The 22,104-nt window shown below is 38.4% G+C and overlaps 1 protein-coding gene across 2 annotated transcripts in view; it reads right to left on the bottom strand.

The window, feature by feature from the left end:
• Positions 1–22,104, bottom strand: part of prox1a (prospero homeobox 1a) — a 144,371-nt gene that overhangs the window by 104,442 nt on the left and 17,825 nt on the right. The window contains exons 3-5 of one of the 2 annotated variants that reach the window (XM_048601244.1): positions 20,144–20,251; positions 10,593–10,787; positions 8,331–8,614 (exon numbers count right to left, since the gene is read on the bottom strand). In XM_048601244.1, the coding sequence (XP_048457201.1) occupies positions 8,429–8,614; positions 10,593–10,787; positions 20,144–20,251 (489 nt within the window). In that variant the 3' untranslated portion in view covers positions 8,331–8,428. Of the gene's footprint in view, positions 1–8,330; positions 8,615–10,592; positions 10,788–20,143; positions 20,252–22,104 lie in introns of those variants that run through there. The other variant, XM_020527572.2, reaches the window with a different exon arrangement.

Raw genomic sequence — 22,104 nt, 5'->3', positions numbered from 1 at the left:
AATAAACTGCTTACATTGTCATTTGGCCAGAACTGCAAATAAATCCCTTCAAGAACTAGAAGCCATCACCCTCGCCTCAGGAAAAGAACCATGCTTGACCTCTTTGTTCTTGCAAACTGTTGCCACATTTTCAACCTTTTCTTGCTGTCTAAAGTCTCTGATATGCCATCACAACTCCCGGTTGTTAATCATGATTAAGATTTTTGATTATTGTGATCATGGCACACTATATTGACCATGTAATAGTACATTCCTTAACCCATCTGCCGAGGAAACACATTCACGTCATTACCACTTCAAGTATTCCAACGCTTTCTTGACAGGTCTCTCATCCTACAACTACAGCTTATTCAAAGCTCTGTTGTCCATATCTTTTGCCACAGCAACTCACATTTACCCTTCAAATATATGTTCGCTGATAGAAACGTGTCTCCAAAACTTCAACTTTTAAAAGTTCATCATTTTGTTTATGGTTTATCATACCTTGTTGCTCTCCCTGCTTAGTTTCCTTCCACCCCACAAAAGCCTCTGGAATTCTTCATTCCTGTGTCTCTGGTCTCTTGTACGTTATCCCACATCATCCAATCATTATTAATTTTGACCTCAATACCTTTGCTCAAGAATTCCCTTCATAATCTCTAGCTCCATCTACTCCTTTAAGACTTCACCCATAAAAAATCACGTTTTGTTAAAGCTTATAGTAACCCCTCTGAGTAACAGAATACCACAGTATAACATTCCTCAACCTATTCTGTGGCACTATATTGAACACCTGTGGAAATCCATGTACACCACCTTGGCAACCTTGCCCTTGTCAACCTTCTGTTCCCTCTTTTAAAAAAAACTCCAGGCATTTAGTTAGACAATTTTCTGTTAGCAAATCTATGCTGACTTTTCAGAATCAACTCATATCTTCCTATGGGACAAATAATTCCATCCCAAATAATTGTTTCTCAAAATTTCCCCACTGACGAAGGAAGTTAAACCGATAAGCCCAGCAAGTTAAACCGATAAGCCCAGCAGTTACAGACCAATCTTCACAACCTCCTTTTGAATAAGGGAGTAATGTTTGCAATTTGCCAGCCCTCCAGCACTACACCAGAACTTAGGGAAGATTGGAAGATTATTGCCAGAGCCTCTGCAATTTCTGAACTAACTTTATTCGACATCCTTGTAGGCAGCTCATCCAAATTTAAGGTCTAACAGGTTACCTAATGCCTCTTCCTTTTCAATTTTAAACATTTCTAATGTTTCCTGCTCTAACACTATGTTCAGGGCAACATTTACCTCATAGGTAAAGACAGATGCAAAGTATTAACTTAATACCTCATCCATGAATCTTGCTGTGAGAAAATCCCCCTTTTGGTCCCTAAATCAGTTCTACTCTTCCTATTACTTATGTGCTTACAGAAGACTTTGAAATTTCCCTTTATTTTAGCTGCCAGACTTTTTTCATGAACCCTGCTCATTTTCATATTTAATTTTTTCACCTCCCTCTGAATCTTGTGTATTCAGTTTGGTTCATAATTGTATTTACTATGTGATAGCTGTCATAAGTTAAAGGAGAAAACATGCGCTTAATTTCTATCCTTTGAGATGGAGGCGAACTCCCTCGCTGCCTTTTACACTAACACTATCCCAGTCTATATTCAGGCAATTTTCACCATCTTGTGGAGTGGTACCTTCCTCACATCTGGGCCATACGATCTGGGTTCACCTGTCCCAGAGGTGTGTCATAAAGGGTTGATTAAAATACTAATACCGATAATTAAAGTTGCCCGTTATAACTACTCCAGGATGCTTACACTTCACTGTAATTTCCTTGTAGATATGCAACTCCACATCCTTCCAACCAACTGGTGGTCCATAGATTACAGTAATGTAAATATACCCTTCTTATTCCTTAACTTTAATCAAATTAATTCGGTCCTTGAACCCTCAAACCATCCTCTGCACTGACACGCTTTCCTCAACTGGAAATGCCAGCCTTCCATTTTTCCCCCTTTCCTATCTTTTCTGAACACCTTGTTGCCAGAAACATTTAACACACAAATCTGCACTTCCTTGAGTCAGGTCTCTAACATTACCACGACATCATAATTCCACATGACAATCTATGCTTATAAATCCTCAATCTTAGTAACTATATTCCATGCATTCACATTCATGCAGTGTAACCATGATTTTAGACTTCATTAATGTCTCCCTTACTCTAATTCTACCTATTAACTTACTATTCTCTTAGTGCTGCCTGAATCTCCCATCATTTTGTAAACCCGATATTACTTCCTAACATTCTTACCTATTTCTCACATCCCCGCTGCATTAAATCAAATGCTCCCCAAAGTACAAACGAAACACCTTGAAAACGAACTCGGTCCTACATCTGTACAGATGCAATTCACCCAGCTTGCATGGCTATCATTTTCCCCCAGATTCACTCAGTGTCCCCGAAATCGAAAGCCCTCCCTCCTACATGATCCTTCCATCTTACAGCAGGTGGAGACCCAGCTATCATCTTTGTAGTCAGACTCCCCGGCCTCCCTTTCTAAAAGGCCACCCAATTGTACTTGGCAGCTTTTTCTTCCCTTCTCCAATTGGGCAAGGGGAAAGACCCCTGCCTGCCCTAACCAATTGCTGACTGATCACTCTCATTGCAACTTGTACTGACCGACTGACAACTCCATGTGCCCTCCGCATGTGCTGGCTGGACCCTGTAACAACTTCTGGTTATGTATCCACCTCTATATACCTGGCCTGACCCAGACCAAGGGCACAGCCTATATGCCCATCAAATTCAGGACAGCTCAATGTTCACATCAAATTGAAAATAACACTTCAGAACTGCCAGTTTGAAACATTAGCTCTATTTCTCTCTGTGCAGATGTTGTCCAAGCTGTTGAGTATTTTGAACACTTTATTTTAATATCAAATTTCCAGCAACCACAGTACTTTGCTTTTATTCCTTCGACATGTTAACTGGTATTCTTAAATGGGTCTGGCAGATTCTTGGCATCACCTACCTCCAGCAAATATGAAACTTGTTAATCATAGAGTGATCATAGAATCCCGACAGCGTGGAAACAGGCCCTTCGGCCCAACAAGTCCACACCGACCCTCAGTGCATCCCACCCAGACCTATCCCCCGATAACCCACCTAATCTACACATCCCTGAACGCTACGGGCAATTTAGCACGGCCAATCCACCTAACCTGCACATCTTTGGGCTGATGTCAGGAAGAAACCAACATACTATCTTGCACTGGTACTTTCCTTCTGCTGTAGGTAGAACCTGAAAATTCAGTCTTACTTCTCCAATAGCAACCACCCAGCTAACATGGTGAAATCCATTATGTTTTATTTCATACTAAGCAACTATTTGCGAACAGCCTATTTTGAATTTGAATGTCCTGCCTGAATCCTGTTGCTTCACAATGTCAACTCACTAAATTGTTTTCTGAATATGTAATTTGGCCAAATTATTTATTACACTTCTCAATCAGAGGACAGCAGTTCCAAACTTTATTGTAGGAATTCAAATTCTAGTGTGACTTTACGAAATTGGTTTAACAAATGTGGCCTGAGACTTTCAATTATGAGGAGCACTGAATGAGTCAACTTAAGTTGCTGATGCACCTTATGATCGTGAGCAAGTACTGATGCCTGCACATGCAGATCTCATTTGCAGGAAGCTTAAAACTTCTGAGTGTTGGTTTTATCCTTGATCACAGCGTGTTAATTGCAATAGTCAAATGAATTGGCCACAACCATACAGACTTGGACTGTTTGTCATGTACTTACTCTGCTTTTCACAGGGATTTACTTTGCTTTTCACAGCATGTGCAAAGGCTGCTCAGCAATATTACTCTGAATAAATTCAGAGTGTCAAAGCACAACAGAGGCTACAACAATGTTCACTACAACCCTCTCCCATCACTAAAACAACTCCTCTTGTTCTGTTTCCATTTGTCTTTGCAATGTTCACCTCCTTAGCTGCACCCTCATCCATTTGACTCCGTTCTTGAACTCCAGTCAACGTACAAAGACTCTACATTATCAGAAAAAGTGCACGTCAAGGAAGGTTGAGCCTCATCAAGGACAATGCTGAGGATTTTTGGGGAATGAAAATTGAGTACTTTTAGGGGTGAGGAATAGGAGTGGTGAGTTGAAGGCCGGTACAGTCAAAGGTTGAGAATCAGTGGGGAGAGGGGAAAGGGGGCTATGCAATGTTGGGGCTAACAACTCCATTTAAAACCATGCAAGTCAAAAGTTATGACAAACCTTTAGGAAAGCGCCTTCAGTGTATGTTATATAAAAAAGGCATGGTTTTGTTGGAATTACTCTTGCCACATGGCCTCCTGCTTTTTAATCACTGCCCATTGCTGACACTAGTGTTGATGCAATAAGAAAGCTCCAGCGAAAACAGGTAAGTGGACAAACCAAGGTACAGTTAACATTGGGTACTTTTTCTCTACCAATAATCGGAAGATCTGGTATTTCCCTTATTTTAGAGACAGAGAACATGGACAGATTCCTACTGATCTTCTGGTAAACAACTTACAAAGTTAGAATCAAAACATTTGAAGCCATGTTGACTTGTCTACTATGTGGTGTCTCTCATCAATAGCAGTGTAGTTATTTCCATTTCTCCACACTTTGCTATAGCCCTGAAAATCTTCCCTTCAGGTGTTTATCCAATTGCCTACTGAAGGTCTTGATGGAATCGGACTCCATTACATTCTCAGGCAGTATATTCCTGTTTGCAACAAGTCACTGTGAAAAAACAACCACAACTTGTCCAATCTATCCATGTAACTGAAGTTCCTCATTCTTGAAAGAATTTTCTTAACTGAATTCTGCGCCTTCTCTAAAGCTTTCATGCCTTTCTAAAGCACAGTACTCCACCTGTGGGATGAACCACTGGTTCAAGTTCTCATAACTCCTGATTTTATACTCCCTACCTTAGTTATAAAAAGTCAAGGACTCCACATCTTTGTTAACAAATTTCTCAACTGCCTTGTCCACATTCAACAATTTGTGCACATGCACCAGAGATCCCTCTCTTCCTTCATCCCCTCTAGAATACCACTCTAATTTAGATTGCCATTTTCATTCTTCCTACCAAAAATAAATTACTTCATATTACACAATAAAAATTCCACTTGCTAAACTGTCTACTCACCCATTCCACTAACCTATATCCTCTTGAAATATTTCAGTCCATAACACTTTCAAGCCTTGTGCTGTGTGCAAATTTTGAAAGGAAGCCCTGTACATTCTAAACTAGTCATGAGAATGGACCAGAAACAATGCTGTGGCAATAAAACCCCAACTTAGAACACTGCTGTATCTATTCTACTGTTGGGAAAAACTATTCATCACTATTTCTACTTCCCCACAAACTTCACACCCATGCAGCTGCTGCCTTCCTTTTAGTCAATGAGTTTCAATTTTGCTGGTGAGCCTATTCTGGGGTAGTTTATCAAATCCCTCTGGGAAATCCATTCATCTGTACAAAGCCACATCCACCTCAAAAACTTTTATATCAAAAAAAATGACCTGCTTTTAAAAAAAAAATCTATGCTTGTTTTCCTTGTTCACATATTGGGACAAAATTAGGGAGCAGTGCTGGGGCCTCAGGTATTCACAATATATATTAATGATTTGGGCGAGGGAACAAAATGTAACATCTCAAAGTTTACAGAAGATACCAAGTTGGGTGGGAGGATGAACTGTGATGAGGATGCAGGGATCCTTCAGCACAATCTCGACAGGTTGGGCGAGTAGCAAATCAATGGCAGATGCAGTACAGTTTGGATAACTGTGAGGTTATTCACTTCGGGAGCAAAAACAAGACAACAGATTACTACCTGAATGGCTGTAAACGGGGAGAGGGGAGTGTGCAGCAGGACCTGGGCATCCTTATGCACTAGTTGCTGAAGGTAAGCATGCAGGTGCAGCAGGTGATAAAGAAGGCAAATGGCATGTTGGCCTTCATTGTGAAAGGTTTCAAGTACAGGAGCAGGGATGTGTGGTTGCAGTTATACAGGGCCTTGGTGAGACCACACCTGGAATACTGTGTGCAGCTTTGGTATCCTTTTCTGAGAAAGGACGTTCTTGCTCTTGAGGGAGGCCAGAGAAGGTTTACAAGACTGATTCTGGGGATGACTGGTCTGATGTATGAGGAGAGACTGAGCAGGATGGGATTGTTCTTGCTGGAGTTCAGATGAATGAGGGGTGAATCGCAGAGACTTATAACAGGTTCTAACAGGACTGGGCAGGGTAGATGCAGGGAGGACGTTCCCGACGGTGAATGTGTCCAGAATCAGGGGGTCACAACATGAGGATTCAGGGTAGGTGATTTAGGACAGAGATGAGGAGGCATTTCTTCACACAAGAGTGGTGAGCCTGTGGAATTCCTTACCACAGGAAGTAGTTGATGCTAAAACATTGAATGTATTCAAGAGGCAACTAGATATAGCACTTGGGGTGAATGGGATCAAAAGGTTATGGGGAGAAAGCAGGATTAGGCTATTGAGTTGGACAATCAGCCATGACCGTGAAGAATGGTGAAGGAAGCTCAAAGGGCTGAATGGCCTCCTCCTGCTCGTATCTTCTATGTTTCTATATTCTCAGGCCAAAAACACATGGAATAGCAAGCCATGGATCAATTCACTCAAATGTCCCTTACATCCTATGCCTAGAAAAGAGACTGCTGCTTGGTATTTACTTGCACTGATCTGCATCCCAATACTCCATGATACTGTTGCTCCAAACTACTACAACATTCTTTACATGAAAAAGTATAAGTCTGTTAACAAAGCATTTTGCTATAGTAAGATGGTTGGTGTGAAGAACAAATTTTGTTTTCAAAATTTTGGAAGATGTATTTGAATGCAAGATTCCATGGATTGCATATTCGAAATGTTCCCTCCAAATGTCATCAATACAAGTAATTTATTTCAACTCGAATTCGATTCATTGTCTTCTAAAGGGGAACAGCATTTTATTTGTTTTTAATAGCTGTAGTTATTCTTGTATTTCATAGAGAATAATTATGTACTGATCATTGCATGTAAAAATCATGAAACATGTCCATTTGGTTCTGCTGTTCTTTTGCGCTGCATGCTGCTGCACTTTGTCAGCAATTAAACTGCCATAGGGAGAATACCTAAGAATAATTCAATCTTCTTTTCTCCTCCATCCTTACCAAAATGACAATATATATATATAAATATCTCTAAATATCACAGTGGTTCTCTAACATCAGCTTTGAAGCTGGAACATTCATTAATGCAAGCATGCATTAAGATAAGGCGAAGTATCTCTGATATGGTTCAGGTCCAAGGTGCATTCAACTGGCTCAGGACATCCAAATTCAAGGAGGCATAGTAATAAAATTCTATAGGAGATTGTTCAATAGAATTGTTGCAAGTGCAGCAGAAGGAATCAGAGCAAAAATTGCCAAGTAAAATAAAGTCAACAGATAAAGAGGGAAGGGTTGAAATTCACGAATACACAATAGGAGAGGTGAGGGCGAGGGAAAATAAAGCGTAGAGCACTACAGAAACAAAATAGAAGGTAACATTGAAAAATAAAGATGCACACAACATTCGGTTTTCAGCATAATAGAAAGACAATATTACCAAAGATTACATTTGAAAAAGAAAAATGAGACAAAACATGAGCATGAGAATAAACCCACCCTGCCCCAGTAACACAACTTGAGTTGCTAGCATGGAAGAACTGAGAATATTCCAGTGACAGTACCCTTTCTGATTTTTTCTACCCTCTAAGAACAACAAACATTAACAATTTTAAGTGGACCCTCATTCCTTCAGATTTTATGCTTTTCAAATGTGCATACATTTTAAAATATCTTTCCGTTCTTGTTTTCCTGTTCTCATTTGAACATTTTTCTTTCCCTCTAATTCTCTTCCTGCTTCGATTTGATACATAACTCATCCAGTTTAAATTTTTGAATTGAAGGGTAATCGGGAAGTCCGATCAAGAGCAAAGAACAAAATTAATAAACCACAACAGAGCTGAGCCCAAATATTTTCTGCTGTAGATGTCAATCAGCAGTTCATCGATTCCAGAGATTGTGATTATATTACAATGTGGAGGTGCCGGTGTTGGACTGGGGTGGACAAGGTCAGAAGTCATACGACACCAGGTTATAGTTCAACAGGTTTATTTGAAAACACAAGCTTTTGCAGGCTCGCTCCTTCTTCAGGTGTTCTTTAGATTATATCCTTTTAGACAGTTTTTGAAAATAAGCTCTAACGATTTCCGTGACAACTCCTTCGCCTCCCCACTCCTCGCTCCCACTTCTCCTGCACTTTACCCACCATTTCCATTTCCCTGCTCCTTTACAAATTGATTCAAACATTTGTAGCACTTTTCACATGCTAGTGAATTACTCAGTTATGGCGATGAATGAATCTCATTAAAAGTGGTTCTCATCTGGAGTCTTGGGGCAGTGCATGCACCATTAACCATGGGTGAAAAGAATAGCCTTGATCTCCCAGGAGCTGTGCAGCATCTAGCCTTTAAGGAACAGAAAATGTTCTCTGCATGGGCTGTTTTAAAATGAAGGAATTGTGGCAATTCCTAAAGAAACAAAAAAAAGACTTGTATTATGCCGTGCTGCCCATCATAAACTACATTTTATGAAATCAGTTCTTGGGTGACATTGGTAAAAGGATTAAGCAACAGACAATTATGAATACAAGGATGAAATTTGTTGCTTTGACTTGAGGAAATGTGGGCATTTTGTAAATTACTATTTCCTGCCATTTTCTCACTAGGTCTACAGAAGGTACCATTGTCAGCTTTGCATAACATTGAATCAGTGACTTGCTTGATACATTTTATACAGCTGTTCACATCATGTTACAGATGTGTTTTGTGGCAGCTGAACATAAACATAATGGTGAACCTTAATAGCCGTTGATATACTGATAGTGTAAGTACTTTTGGTGTGGGGAGTATAAGAAGTGTGAGGAATATTTCCTTCCAGTATAACCACAGTAACCTGGTCTCCTTCTATTTCATCTTCACCTTTCACCCCCAGACAAAAATGAGAGTTAGGGGTAAAGAGGAGAAAAACAACCAACCATAAATGCTAAAAGTGGCAGATGAAATTTAGTTGGCAATAATTTAAAAAAGAAACTGACTTTTAACTGCATCTGTTAACGGTAAACGTAGACCAAACAACTTTCTTCTGTGGTGACTAGCGACTCTAGATGGCCTTTTGTACTGAAGGATATACAAATGAACCAGCATCAAATGGAAAATGGGTTGTGTAACATCCTTACCTTAGCCATTGTGCGCATCCAAAAATGGATAGGTACTTTCACTGGTAATCAAAAATCCAGCAGAACACATGTCATGATGGGTTTTAAAGGCAGGAATGCCAAAATTATGGTTCTCCCCATTTCCAGATGCTACCCACCAATTTGCTTCTACATCTATTGTTGTGAAATTGTGTTAGTAAATTATGGTACTGCACTAGCAGCTTGGATGTTCTGAGTTCAAAGACCAACATGGAAAATTGTAAGTTTGAGTTTAATGCTAAGGCCTCAACTACTTCCAACTGATATCAATGATGAGGATGAAGGGACTGGATGGATAATTGCTGTAAATCGCTCAAACACTCACTCTTCTTTTCCTATGCAGCCTTTATTTGTTGAAATAAGCCAACATGCCCATTGGTTGCTGATGTTATTTCTAAATGTTTACTTTATTTACCACTTGTCTGCCAGATTTCTATCCACATTAACCTAGGTCTGCTAGAGTTAAATTTTCTCTTCCAAAAAAACTTTCTGCATTTCTTCTAAACATTTTAGACCCAGCCATAGGAGTTTCATTCTCATCCTTTAGTGGCAACATATATTTTTACTACCTTCCTAAAGCATATTTCTTCTGAAAAACATATGAAAGTAAAATGAGTATGTTTAAACCTATTTCATTATCTAATCTTGCATCAACCGTTATTGTCCATGCGATGACTTAGAAAATGCATGCGAACAGAGCAAGATGATATAATGTATTGTAAAATATTGGTCAACATGATGCAATTTACTTCCTTTTTTCCTGTGGCCGTGGTCAGTACCTAAGGTTAAATATTTTGTGGTAGCTTCTTCTGGGCGACCTCCATAAAAGCAGATTGCATCATACCAAGCGTTTTGTGACACAGTGGAATTTAAATTTCACTGACATCAAAGACTAACTGCTGAGAATACCCAAGGTCAAAACACAAAATTAACAGGCAACAAAGAGATCTGTAAAATTTCAACGATAGAACCTCAAGCTACAATTTTAATTCCTTTTGCTTGGCAAACTCAGTAATTTCAGCAGGCACAAATTATCAGGATTTTTGTTCAATATCATTACAATTAAGCTTTCATGAACACATATTTACAGAAGTTTTCAATCTTTAAGCATTAAAAACAAAGTCCTGGCACACGGTCCTACTAGCTTCAGCAAAATAAATGAAATTGATTGTATAAAACAGAGGTATCTGCACAATTACAAATGCATTTGCCACTCTTGAGCCACTTGAAAAATGAAACAAATTAACCTGTACCTCAAAATCATTTGCTTTGTTGTAGTGCATATTCAAGGCTCTGAACAGCTCAGAGTCACGGCAGACAGTTAACTCCTCAGTGCTTGTTACTCCATCATTAATAGACTGACGAGCGAACTTCTCCATCTGGATGTAGTAAAACTCTCGGAAATTGCTGAACCACTTGATAAGCTGTGAGGTGATGCACCTATTAAACTGTCAATAGAAAAATACAACAGAATGAACAGCTTACTTTTCAATCTGCCACAATATACTCCCAGTCACTAAAATTCTAAGTGAAATCAAATGATATATTTGAAACCTTTTTAAAAACATGTTAAGTGATATTACAGAAAAATGCATGCATTATATCCACATGAGATACTTTATACAATAACAATGCACTGTTCAGAATTCCTAATAAAGCAGTTTTGCCTCAATCTCTACCTGTACACATGGTTAGTTCAATAAATAGGTCATTGCAAACACACAACTAAAACATTAAAAATTTGAGATCGTTCAATTGATTTGATGCCAAGTTCAATTGGAATCCTATTTAGACTATGAACTGAATTCATCACCAGTCTAAACTAGGAATAGGCATATTTATTGATGCATATTTGCCTGTATGCCACCCAACAAACAAACAAGAGTAGTTCAAGCAGCTCTAACAAATTTCACCACTTTCTGTGTTTATCACAATTTCTGATCTAGAAAGTAGTTTAAGTTGATGATAAAATTCTACATTTATGTACTTTACTGTCCCCTGCCAAATGTCTGTTCAGGAGATTAAAAAGCAGTGTAAAAGACCAAGTGCATCCCCAGCAAATCGAACAGTCATAGGGCATTATCTCACCCAGGGCTGCTTTCATTTACCCCCTCCACCTGGCCTACATGAGTAGAGACCTGGAACTGGACTGCCTATTCATCCTTTGGTCAGTTCATGAAACAGTGTGCCATTTGGGGAGAACATATTGAACTAAAAAAAGCAATTTATTGACATCAAAATTCAATAGCATCCTGAATTGTCATGACAACAGTAATTACAAATGAAGGTGGTCATTTGGACAAATCAGAGTTAGCCAAATGTAATCAAGCACAAACTTTCAGAAGCTTACCTTAATAGCAAATATTCCAATAATAGACTTCTAATTTTGCAATTCCGTACTAATAGAAAATACATTACGTGGCATGTACCTTTTGGTTAAATATTATAGTAAAACACTAATGTGTGTTTAAGTCATACAGTCATTACATCCATTTTGGTCCCCCAAGAAATGGACCCAAATTTTCAAAGGCTTTTAACTTCAGCAAGAGTTCAACTGACATCCTCAAAATGATTTGGCCTGAACTTTGATGGAGGTCTTTGAGTTTGTTGAAACCTTCAACTCCTCAAACATGATTCTCCACGCCAGAAGACAAGACTCCATATGCTGAAAGTCTCTGGTTCACTGCCCTCCATTAGACCCAACTTAAGGTAGAAGGGCAATACATTCAGTAAACTGAAGTGAAGCTTGATTGCAGAAGAGCATAAGTGAGCTCAGTTGGGGGTTATGCTGGGTCTCTGTAGAATTCATATCTTTCTTTTGATTGAAAATCAGAAACTTTTATATAAAAGGAGTGGCATAAAAATCATTTTGTTTCTTGAAGGACTTTTTCACCATCCCCAATAATGCCTCATCCCAGCAGGCAAGCAAAATGGACCCACTGAAATGGAGACTTGCTGGCCCGGTGTTAATACTTTCGCACTGGATGGCTCATTCCAGTTAAAGTGTTGGTTTAGGTGCCCATGTAAATTTAGAGCCCGACCATTTTGCAGTCTTCTTGTTGTATAACAAAACTGAAGTTTTAAATGTAAAAAACATAACATTAATTTCAAAAACTAAATTTCTTTTAGAAAAGGTGACCTGATAAATAGGCTAATTAATAATCTTCATCTATGTCTACCCTCCTCCTAACAATATATCCAGAACTAGAAGTCATAGTTCAAGATTTCAGAATTAGTGGGCAGTATCCATGACTGGGAATTGAAGTGGCCAAACAGAATGATTTTAAAGTATCTCTTCTATTCCCTCGTTCTTCATAAAAGCTATTAGGTCATTGCTAGGTTGTCAGTAGATATCTCTAGAAGACTATGTGGAAGTTAGATTGTGTGGGGTAGCTGGCTTCAGACTTGGTAGCTTGGTGACCCTGAACTTTTATGGAGACTTATTTGAGTACAACAAATGTTGTCCTCATCTGCAACAGGGTCATATGTGCACAAGGTCAGATAAATCTTTATTAGTCAAGTTAAAACCAATAAATTTAAACCGCCTGTACATAAGAAAGCATGATCCACTGCCTTTTCTCATCATAGACATCTATCATTTTTCCCTTTTACAGCAAGGGGTGTGCATTAATCAAAAATCACAGTGAGCACTTATCAAGCATTTGCTCTGACCATGAAGAGGGCTGCCTGCTTCTATCAAGCTGACAGTTAATGGGTGTGTAATTACAATGCAGAAAGTTGTTTCTATTCCAGTGAATTTAAGATAATGAAGTGAATGAAAATTCATGGCAAATGAAGGCTAAGTAACAAGGAAACAGGAGTGGAGACTGTTGCAGCTCCCAAAGGCCAGCTTGCATTATAATTGCCTTCCAGTTGCAAGGGTCCTCACAGATAATTGACCAGAAAATGATTAAGTCATCATCAAATCACTCTGACTGCAAGAGTTCAAACATGTACTTAACCTATCCAAGAATTATATTTTCACTGTGTGTCTGCTCTGTCTCCATTCAGCCTTGCGGGGACCTGATTAAAAAGACAACTGAAGGACCCCGTTATCTGATTTGCTGCTGATTTCAATAGAACTTAAAACCATTACTATTTGCTGAACTCAGAGTTCTTTCCATGTTATCTCTGCAGCAAAATACACTGTCCAAATTTCCAGACACTGAGATAAGAACTACAGGCCCCATGACAACTACTGTTCCTTTTTAATTCTTTTAGTATAAGAAACAAAACATAACAAAACGATAGCAGCCTGCGCACCCGGGAATGAAAATTGCTTTGACATGGAGATTAAGCTTCAGTATTGTTACAAGACATTGTCTCCTACATACAAGAATAGAGAAAAAGAAAGGGTATTTTTTTCTAGAATGGCCTGTAGATGACCCAGTGGGACTACAAAAAAAAAGTAAGTCCACATGACAGTGTTTGGCAGAAGGGTATAAAGGGAGATTTAAAATCTATTGTTACAGAATTGAAATACCAGAGATGTACTGGCCACAACAGAGCCACTCAAACATGAGGGCTCAGCATTTAAGACTTCTGTCGTTTTTTGCTTATCAAACATCAACAGTTCCTGAATTACAGTTTGTTTTTTAAAAACAAACACAGTAATCTTGATCTTTAAAAAGGTCCTCACTGGTGCATCACAAACATGTGAATGCCACGAGAGAAGGCCTCTTTTTTCTGCAGGCTAGTTGGCCCTATGATGGACTAATGCTTCCCACGGGACATGGGACAATCCCAACATTCAATGAGCGCAGTCAAAAGACGTATGAACCAAATCAATTCGACACCTTAATCCAGCTAGGCAGTGATCGACTCAAGTCAATAGGGTCGGGCTGGTTGGGGGAAAAGAAGTTAGGGGAAAGAAGTGGACGGAACAGAAAATTAAATAATTTTCTTTAAACCGATGAAACATCCTGAGGATACAAGTTGTTCTTAAAGCACTACATTAAGCCATATTGCCTTTCCTATACAATATTGGACTTTAAAAGCCATTTTGTAAGACAGCACACAGTTACATATTGTCAGTTATTGGCAAAGAACAGTGACAATATAAGCACCTGTGCTTGGAGAACAAAGTGATTTAATATTTGACACGAGCTGTTGAAGTTCAGGATTTTTTTTCTATTTGAGGTGATCTTCAGGCAGTACAAGTGTGCTGGAATCATATTAAATGCAACAAATGTTGTGTTTAAGTTCTCATAGAGCCAAACAATAAGGACTACTTTCAAATTCCTTCAGCAAACTCCTCATAGCAATACTATTCAAATTAATTTTGGCATTACATCAAATATGAGTAATGATAAAATGTCATTACTAAAAACACAAGACCTTTGAACCTCAAAACTGTTGGGATCCAAGTGTATTAAAAAATGGTCTGGCTACTCAAATTTCTATGTAATTATATTGCACAATATGATAATCATATCAAGCAAATTAACTGATGAATAAATACTATGTGTAGGGCACCAGATGTAAACTGTCACCTCATCCATTTTGCTGCGCAGTACTATTGCCAAAGTTAAAAGCAGTCTGAATCACCTTTAAAAGGGTGAAAAGGGGGAACAAGACCACAAATGGTCCAAATGAAAACTAAAACTAAAAGGCATTTCAGAAAATTTGTAATTCTGTCTATTGTGCAAGACCTATCAGTTATTTTGATGTATGATTTCTCAGAATTCATTTCCAAGATTCAATTGACTCACCTTTTTCTGTTCAGAATAACTTGGGAACATCACACCAATTTCAATTACTGCAAAATGTACTTTAATGCAACGACTGAAAATAAATATTTGTCCAACTATTCTATGCCTAAAGTCTTTGTTCTGTTTTAGTTTTTAAGCATAATCTTACTTTTACAATTACTTGGTTACTAGATGATCAATGACAGGAACACAGTACATAATATGGGGCTCATGAATATTAAGTTTTCTGATAAATCTTGGGTCACATTTTCCACCAGCTGATAAAAAAGGACATAACACCATCAAAAGCTTCCAGAAATAGGCCTTAGTTGCATTTTATAACTGATAAAAGTTGTTTTCAATAAAAAACGACCTCAGGCACATTTAATGGACGTTAAACCATGCAATCAAGAGGCACTTTTATATTAATAATGTGCTATTGCTGGTAATCCCCTGTGCCCATCACCATCAATGGTGCACTAGAATATAAACGAAGTGAATTTCATACATTGCACTTCCATAGGTCTCGAGACTGCCTGTCAAAAGTACAGAAAACAACCAGATGTTCTTACTGCCTTCTTAGAAGATGCAGCAGGGCACAGATAGTGTAGAACAGAAGAAAGGGCCACCACTCTGCAACAATGTTTAATAGTCTTTTCTTAAAAACATAAAACATGACCACTGCTAAAAGCAACTGATTTTGCAGTCCTGTTAAAACTAGTGCATTTACACAGGGCTGCATTTTCAGTTAGCTGTAGCAACAGAGTTGGAGGAGGATGAAGCCACAATTTCACGACACCAAGCAGGCGTGCTGGTTTACAACATGTTTCAGTCTGCGAGCCAGCTTAGTAATAGCTGGACTGGGAACATGACAGCTGCTCTGAAGACAAAGACTGGAATTTAAGTTGGCACGCAGGCTCCAAGGCTGAAACACGTACTGGGGATGGAGGCATCTTCCCAGTGTCAGATGGAGGAGCCAACTCTGCGCAACAGAATTTCTTGTCTATTCCCCAATACTGACCTCCCCTCTGCCACAGGTAAAAGGGCCTGCTTACCATCCAGAGGGATGTTTGCCCATTCATGAACACAGCCTGGCAGTGGTGACCACTTCATATTTTTAAATTTGTAGAAGATCTTCAGAGCTCTTCCTTTCTCTCAACATAATCAGCAAATGTCTTTGGACATGGGGATTCCAATCTATTAATGCTGGAGGGCATCCTATTGGGCGTCCAGTCTCAGGATCCCACCCAATGCTGTCAATAGGCAAGCACTGCCAATAAATCGGCCAACTATGTCAAAAGTCACTTCCAGGATCCTGCCAACATCTCCCGATTCCAGACCCAGAATTTATCACCACACCAGGATTGGGACCCAGGAACATGTGCTGAATGCTTCCTTTCTTGCCACTAAATGTATAAGTACAGCTTTCCATCAGGAGAGGCAAAGAAAACAGATATACTGGAATATTTAAAGCTTCGGTCTTGTACATTAGCCTAAAGGAAAGTATTGTTCAGAGAGACCGAGGGGTTAGAAAACCTGGGTGAAGGACATTCCCAATTTGTGACAGAATTTATTAAGCAGAGTTTCAATCCGTAGATGACTCAATAGGCAGACAAGGCCTTTTAGCCTGGAAGCCTGCTTCACAGAGTCAAAGCTAGCCATATTCTAGAAGCAAAAGATTTAGGATGATTTTAAGGTCTTCTACAAATTTTAAATCCTCCAGGATTGTGTTGGGCCTGGAACGAAACACTTCTGTTCTTCTTGGCTCACAAACCGGACTGCAAAGGCACTTGGACCCTCACTTTCTGTAGGTGGAGTTTCCCAAAGCCTTTCTACCCATGATTAAAAAATAGAATGGGTTTTAAAATGAATCCATACATTCTCACTCTTTTAACTGACCAACTAGTTTACACAATCAGGTTGGCCATCCAAACCATGTCCCAACTTCAAAACAAAACAGAATTGGTGGGGTGGTTGCTGTTCCAGATTTTTTAAAACCTCTGACATGATCCCAAACCATCTATCTTTGGAAGCACAGATTCAGCTCACAGTTCTTTTTCAGCTATAACATTCTCAACTTCTAGGGAAGAAGAGTGAAGTTAATGGTGAAACCATTTTGCTAGTGCATAGAGAGTGGAAGAAGTTCATCCAGTTAACTTAGTGATGGCCACAGATTGTATTTCCAGTCACCATTTCCTTGGCATCTAACTTTACTGAAGTTAGTAATGGCATCGATCTAAAGGCAGGACTCAATTTAACATTGAAAATGCAAAATGAAAGTAACAAACTGTCCCATTTACATTGAAAAACTGAAGTCAAAATAATATTTTAATTTGGCTTCCATTTGCTAGCCTACAAGTCAGTAAAAGGAGTTCTTGAAGTTTGATCTCACAACTCAAATTCAATCACTGCTGCTAGCAAGCCTATAACCTCAATACATTTTTCTTTTACTGGTCATATTCAGACATTGAAACGAAATTGAAGTTCATAAAAGAGGAATGCAAAGAATCAAATGCAGTAACGAAGTATGAAGCAGAAGAACTCCTTCTTTGAAGAGTAAAACTGTCAATGGCAACCAGAGACCTCCTTCATTAAAAATATAATTCCGGAATTGTTGCCAAAAAGATGAAGATCAGCAATTCCATTCCCAGAATTACTTAGGTCTACCCACATGGGTTAATATTCCATTCCGACTGTATTGACATATTCATGAAAATCATCTCTCAGGCCCTATTCACATGGGGTCAAACCCCACGAAAAATAGAGGCTTTTAAATATAATAATTTATATTTCATTTTAATTTCCTCATTTTCAAACAAATTACATACATGTAAAATTAGGGGGAAAATGACAGTGCATATTTGTGAAAAGTCTGCACAACTCAGTGGTAGCAATATCGCCTTAGAAAGTCAATATGTTGTCGTTTCAAGCTCCCGCCCTAGACTGTGAGCACATAATCTAGACTGACACTACAATAGAGCTGAATTGTTGGAGATGTTATTCCATGGGTCGCTAATTGGTTAAAAAGTGCTTTGGGGTGTCATGAGGATGTGAAAGGCACTATATAAATGTAAATATTTTCTTTGCAGTTAATCCCCATGTAATCCTGTTTTCTGGAGTGCATGTGTAATGTTTATCTGATGTATGAGCATTGTTTAATCTAACCTATTCCCTTAATGTCACTGTTTCGTGATGTCTTGTAGGTAAACTGTCAAAAAAAGGGGCAGCCTTTGGATCAACTGGGGGTTAATTATTTAGGGAAGGAAAATATATTTTACACACACACACAACCCAACATTAAAGGATATCTTAAAAACTTGCACAAGAAATTAGTCACCATAAATTTTGTACTTTCTTTCAGACAATTCAGACAATGGAAACTCATGACATTAAAGCTCAAAAATCCTGTGATGAAACATTTTATTTCTATTCATATTAAAGACTGAAAACAAATATTATCTACCAATATCAGCTTTTATTGAAGTGATATTAATAATTTTATAACATTTTGGCAAATTTCAAAATATGGAACATCTGTGAAAACACAAAAATTTCTTAACTCAAGTGAGGAATTTAAGAATTAAGATAAGAAAAGCATTAGTAACCATTTGCTAGTTTTTACTGTTAATAGGTATTAATCGCATTAATAATGATCCTGGATGCATTGCATTGTGGTGCAGAAATGTTGCTGCAAATCTCAAGAGGTTGAGATTGATTTGCAACTCTGCAACTCCAAAAACATAATTACTGTGTTTCAACCAAAGATTTCATATTAGTGTTGCACTCAATACAGTGCAGTACTTCCAAAATAAGAATATCACTTAGTTGTGTTAGGCTCGTTTTCCTAACCAAGCTAGAATTTGCTTCTTTATTTTAAAACTTGCATACACAGAGGGCCATTAACACAAGTCTATTAACATCTTACAACATAATACAGGGACTGGAAAACATTGCAACAACAGAAGGCTGAGACACACAGGAAAATGTCCAGGAATTAATTCAATTCAATATTATCTCTTTGTTGGTGCTGCATTTTAAAATTAGAAGAAAGTTTCACCATAGATAGGAAAAGAACAAAGGACAAAGAAAATTACAGCACAGGAACAGGCCCTTCGGCCCTCCAAGCCTGCGCCGATCCAGATCCTCTATCTAAACCTGTCGCCTATTTTCCAAGGATCTGTATCCCTCTGCTCCCTGCCCATTCATGTATCTGTCTAGATACATCTTAAATGACGCTATTGTGCCCGCCTCTACCACCTCCGCTGGCAACGCGTTCCAGGCACCCCCCACCCTCTGCGTAAAGAACTTTCCACGCATATCTCCCTTAAACTTTTCCCCTCTCACCTTGAAATCGTGACCCCTAGTAACTGAGTCCCCAACTCTGGGAAAAAGCTTCTTGCTATCCACCCTGTCTATACCTCATGATTTTGTAGACCTCAATCAGGTCCCCCCTCAACCTCCGTCTTTTTAATGTAAATAATCCTAATATACTCAACCTCTCTTCATAGCTAGCGCCCTCCATACCAGGCAACATCCTGGTGAACCTCCTCTGCACAAAAAAAAAAATCACATTCTTACTATCAGCGTACTTGACTAGGAATGCAATGATAATTTTGCCGATATTTCTTCAGTAAGAAGGTCTTCTGTACTAGACCTGGTTGTTTCCTTGAATTGAATAGTAACAAAAGTAAATTCTACCACAGATGACTGAAATAATGACTAAATGATGAAGGGCTTTTAAGTTACCAAAAGCAGTAGAACATTATTGATAAAATTACAAAAATGATTTATGGCAGATAAAAATAAAAAGTTTTTGCAACAATCTTTAAAGCCTTTGGGAGGGGAGGGAAGGCAGACAATTTAAAATCGGAAGAAAAAAAACAAATTAGGGTTAAATATACCAGCAGGGAGGGTGCAGCTGTGACTGGACAGCCTTCATATTCTAATTTGAATAATGTGGCCTGAATCTGTCAGTTTACTCATCCTCCTTATGCTCAGTCTATGCCACATCAAAAACAAATTAAGTAGTAAATAGAAAACAATAACCACCATTGTTTTTCTTGTTGCAATGGCTTCGGCAAGAAAGAGGGCAAAATCCCACTTCTCTTGCTTACCTTCACATCAGAGAAGAACATCTTCAACATGTTGGAACTAGGGTACCGCGTGTAGAAGAACATCAGCTTGGCCTTTTTCAGGTGATTAGGTGACAGTCCTTCCTGTATGTGAAATGCTGTTTGTCAAGGAAAATACACAAAGCAATTATGGAAACAAGGCTGTTTGGAGAGGACCGAGCTGCAGAGCAACCCCTTAGTGACTAGGCAAATGAGTGAACAAACCGAAAAGAACATCAGCTGCCGATATTCAATGGTCAAACAATATGCACTTGTTCAATTTGGAGGTTAATCCAACAAAAGATGCTCATTTTTAAAAACAAAAATACTTTTTGAAATGCATTTCTTCATCATTAAGCATAACAGTTATATTATAATGATGGTTATAAGAACATTTATAATCAATAACAGTAAATCAACATCACTCCACTAATACAGCTATTCATCAGCTCCAACAAAAAAATGAAAACTGTAACTACTATTGTGTTGCTGCAGAATAACTCACAATCTGCATTAAAATTTAACAAGTAAGATTAAGATGCAAAAAAAATTCACAACACAAAAAGGGTATTATTATAAAGTTAAAAATTAAACATCTTGACTCAGCAAAGAACATTGTATGCCTAGAACCCTTATAGAGAGAGGTCACTGGGCAGATCTAGAGATATCTGACCTGCATAAGGGTACTGAACCAAGATGTATCAAGGGCTCATTTTCTGACAGTCAAAAAGTCCCCAGGGGACAGGTGATCAATAAATTCTTTCTTACAGTGATAAAGAATCCTATTTATCTGCAAATATTATTACCCTTCAGCTCTTTAGACAAAAGCTTCCTAAAATAGTTCCCAAGAGAAAGTTTAATGGGAGGCTAAGCATAACAACCTAGAAATTCCAATTTTCATTTTCCTTGGCACTCTTGTGTTTTGTGCGTTAGTATGATTTTGGCACATCTGTGCTGCAGATCGCCGACCATTTCCTTCATAAATTAGCGGCTTTATAATTCAGCAGAAATGAAGATGCATGTAGAGAAAATCAATCTGGGTCCCGGATAGACAATTAAAGGGTCCTTTCCAGAAGTTATTCCAAAGGGTGATTTATTTTTTAAAAAGACTGAGTTTAAAAGCCAAAATGCCGTTAGCTTCCAAAGCTACACAAGTTATTAAGAAAGGATCTACAAATTTATTTCAAAGGTGAAACCATTGTAAAATGAGATCTTATCAAAGTGAACAAACTCGTTAGCAACTCGATCAAGCTGGTCCTTTGTGTTTCCGAAGCTTAATGATGGTAGAGTTGATAACTCATGATTGACATGCTTCTTGTACCAAGAGGGAAAGAGTTGAAAAACCTTCTGTGACCTCCATTAGATTGCTAGGGAAGACTAAAAGAGCATTACACTCTCCACTGCCATCTGTCATAATGCATAAGTGAAATAACAACAGCAAATGAAAAGGAAGTGCAGCAAGCTGTTCTTTCGTGGTCCATGAAGTGCAGAGTATTAAAGCATTGCATTGTTGGGTATAACAAAAATTCTGAAAACAAACAAGTCCCTCAAAAGGTTTAAAGATGTTTTAACTAAGTCACAAAGCAGAAATGTATATGTGGAAAACTGCTGACCTGAAGGGATTTCACCTTTTGGAGATTTTGAGCCATATCATGACTTGAAATTATATTCAAGAATGTATTATCTTATAAATGTGTTTGTCAATGCCAGCTCAATTTCATAAATTTTAAAGTCAACTTGTAGTTTCTGCATTTTTCAGTCTGTTTGACTGAAGCAAAATCACAGGAAGAAAGGAGATTAAGGTACAACCGAATTGACTGTATTAGTTTGTAAATGTAGAAATGCTCAACACTACTTTTAAATTTTGCCATTAGCTTGGAGATGCAGTGGAAAGTTGATTTCAACATATTGCGTTCATTCAAATGGAAGATTCAGGCCAAAACCGTTATGGAACATTTTAACTT

Source organism: Rhincodon typus, chromosome 9, assembly GCF_021869965.1.
Source record: "Rhincodon typus isolate 14 chromosome 9, sRhiTyp1.1, whole genome shotgun sequence".
Lineage (NCBI taxonomy): Eukaryota > Metazoa > Chordata > Chondrichthyes > Orectolobiformes > Rhincodontidae > Rhincodon > Rhincodon typus.
This window is presented reverse-complemented; position numbering and strand designations above follow the sequence as displayed.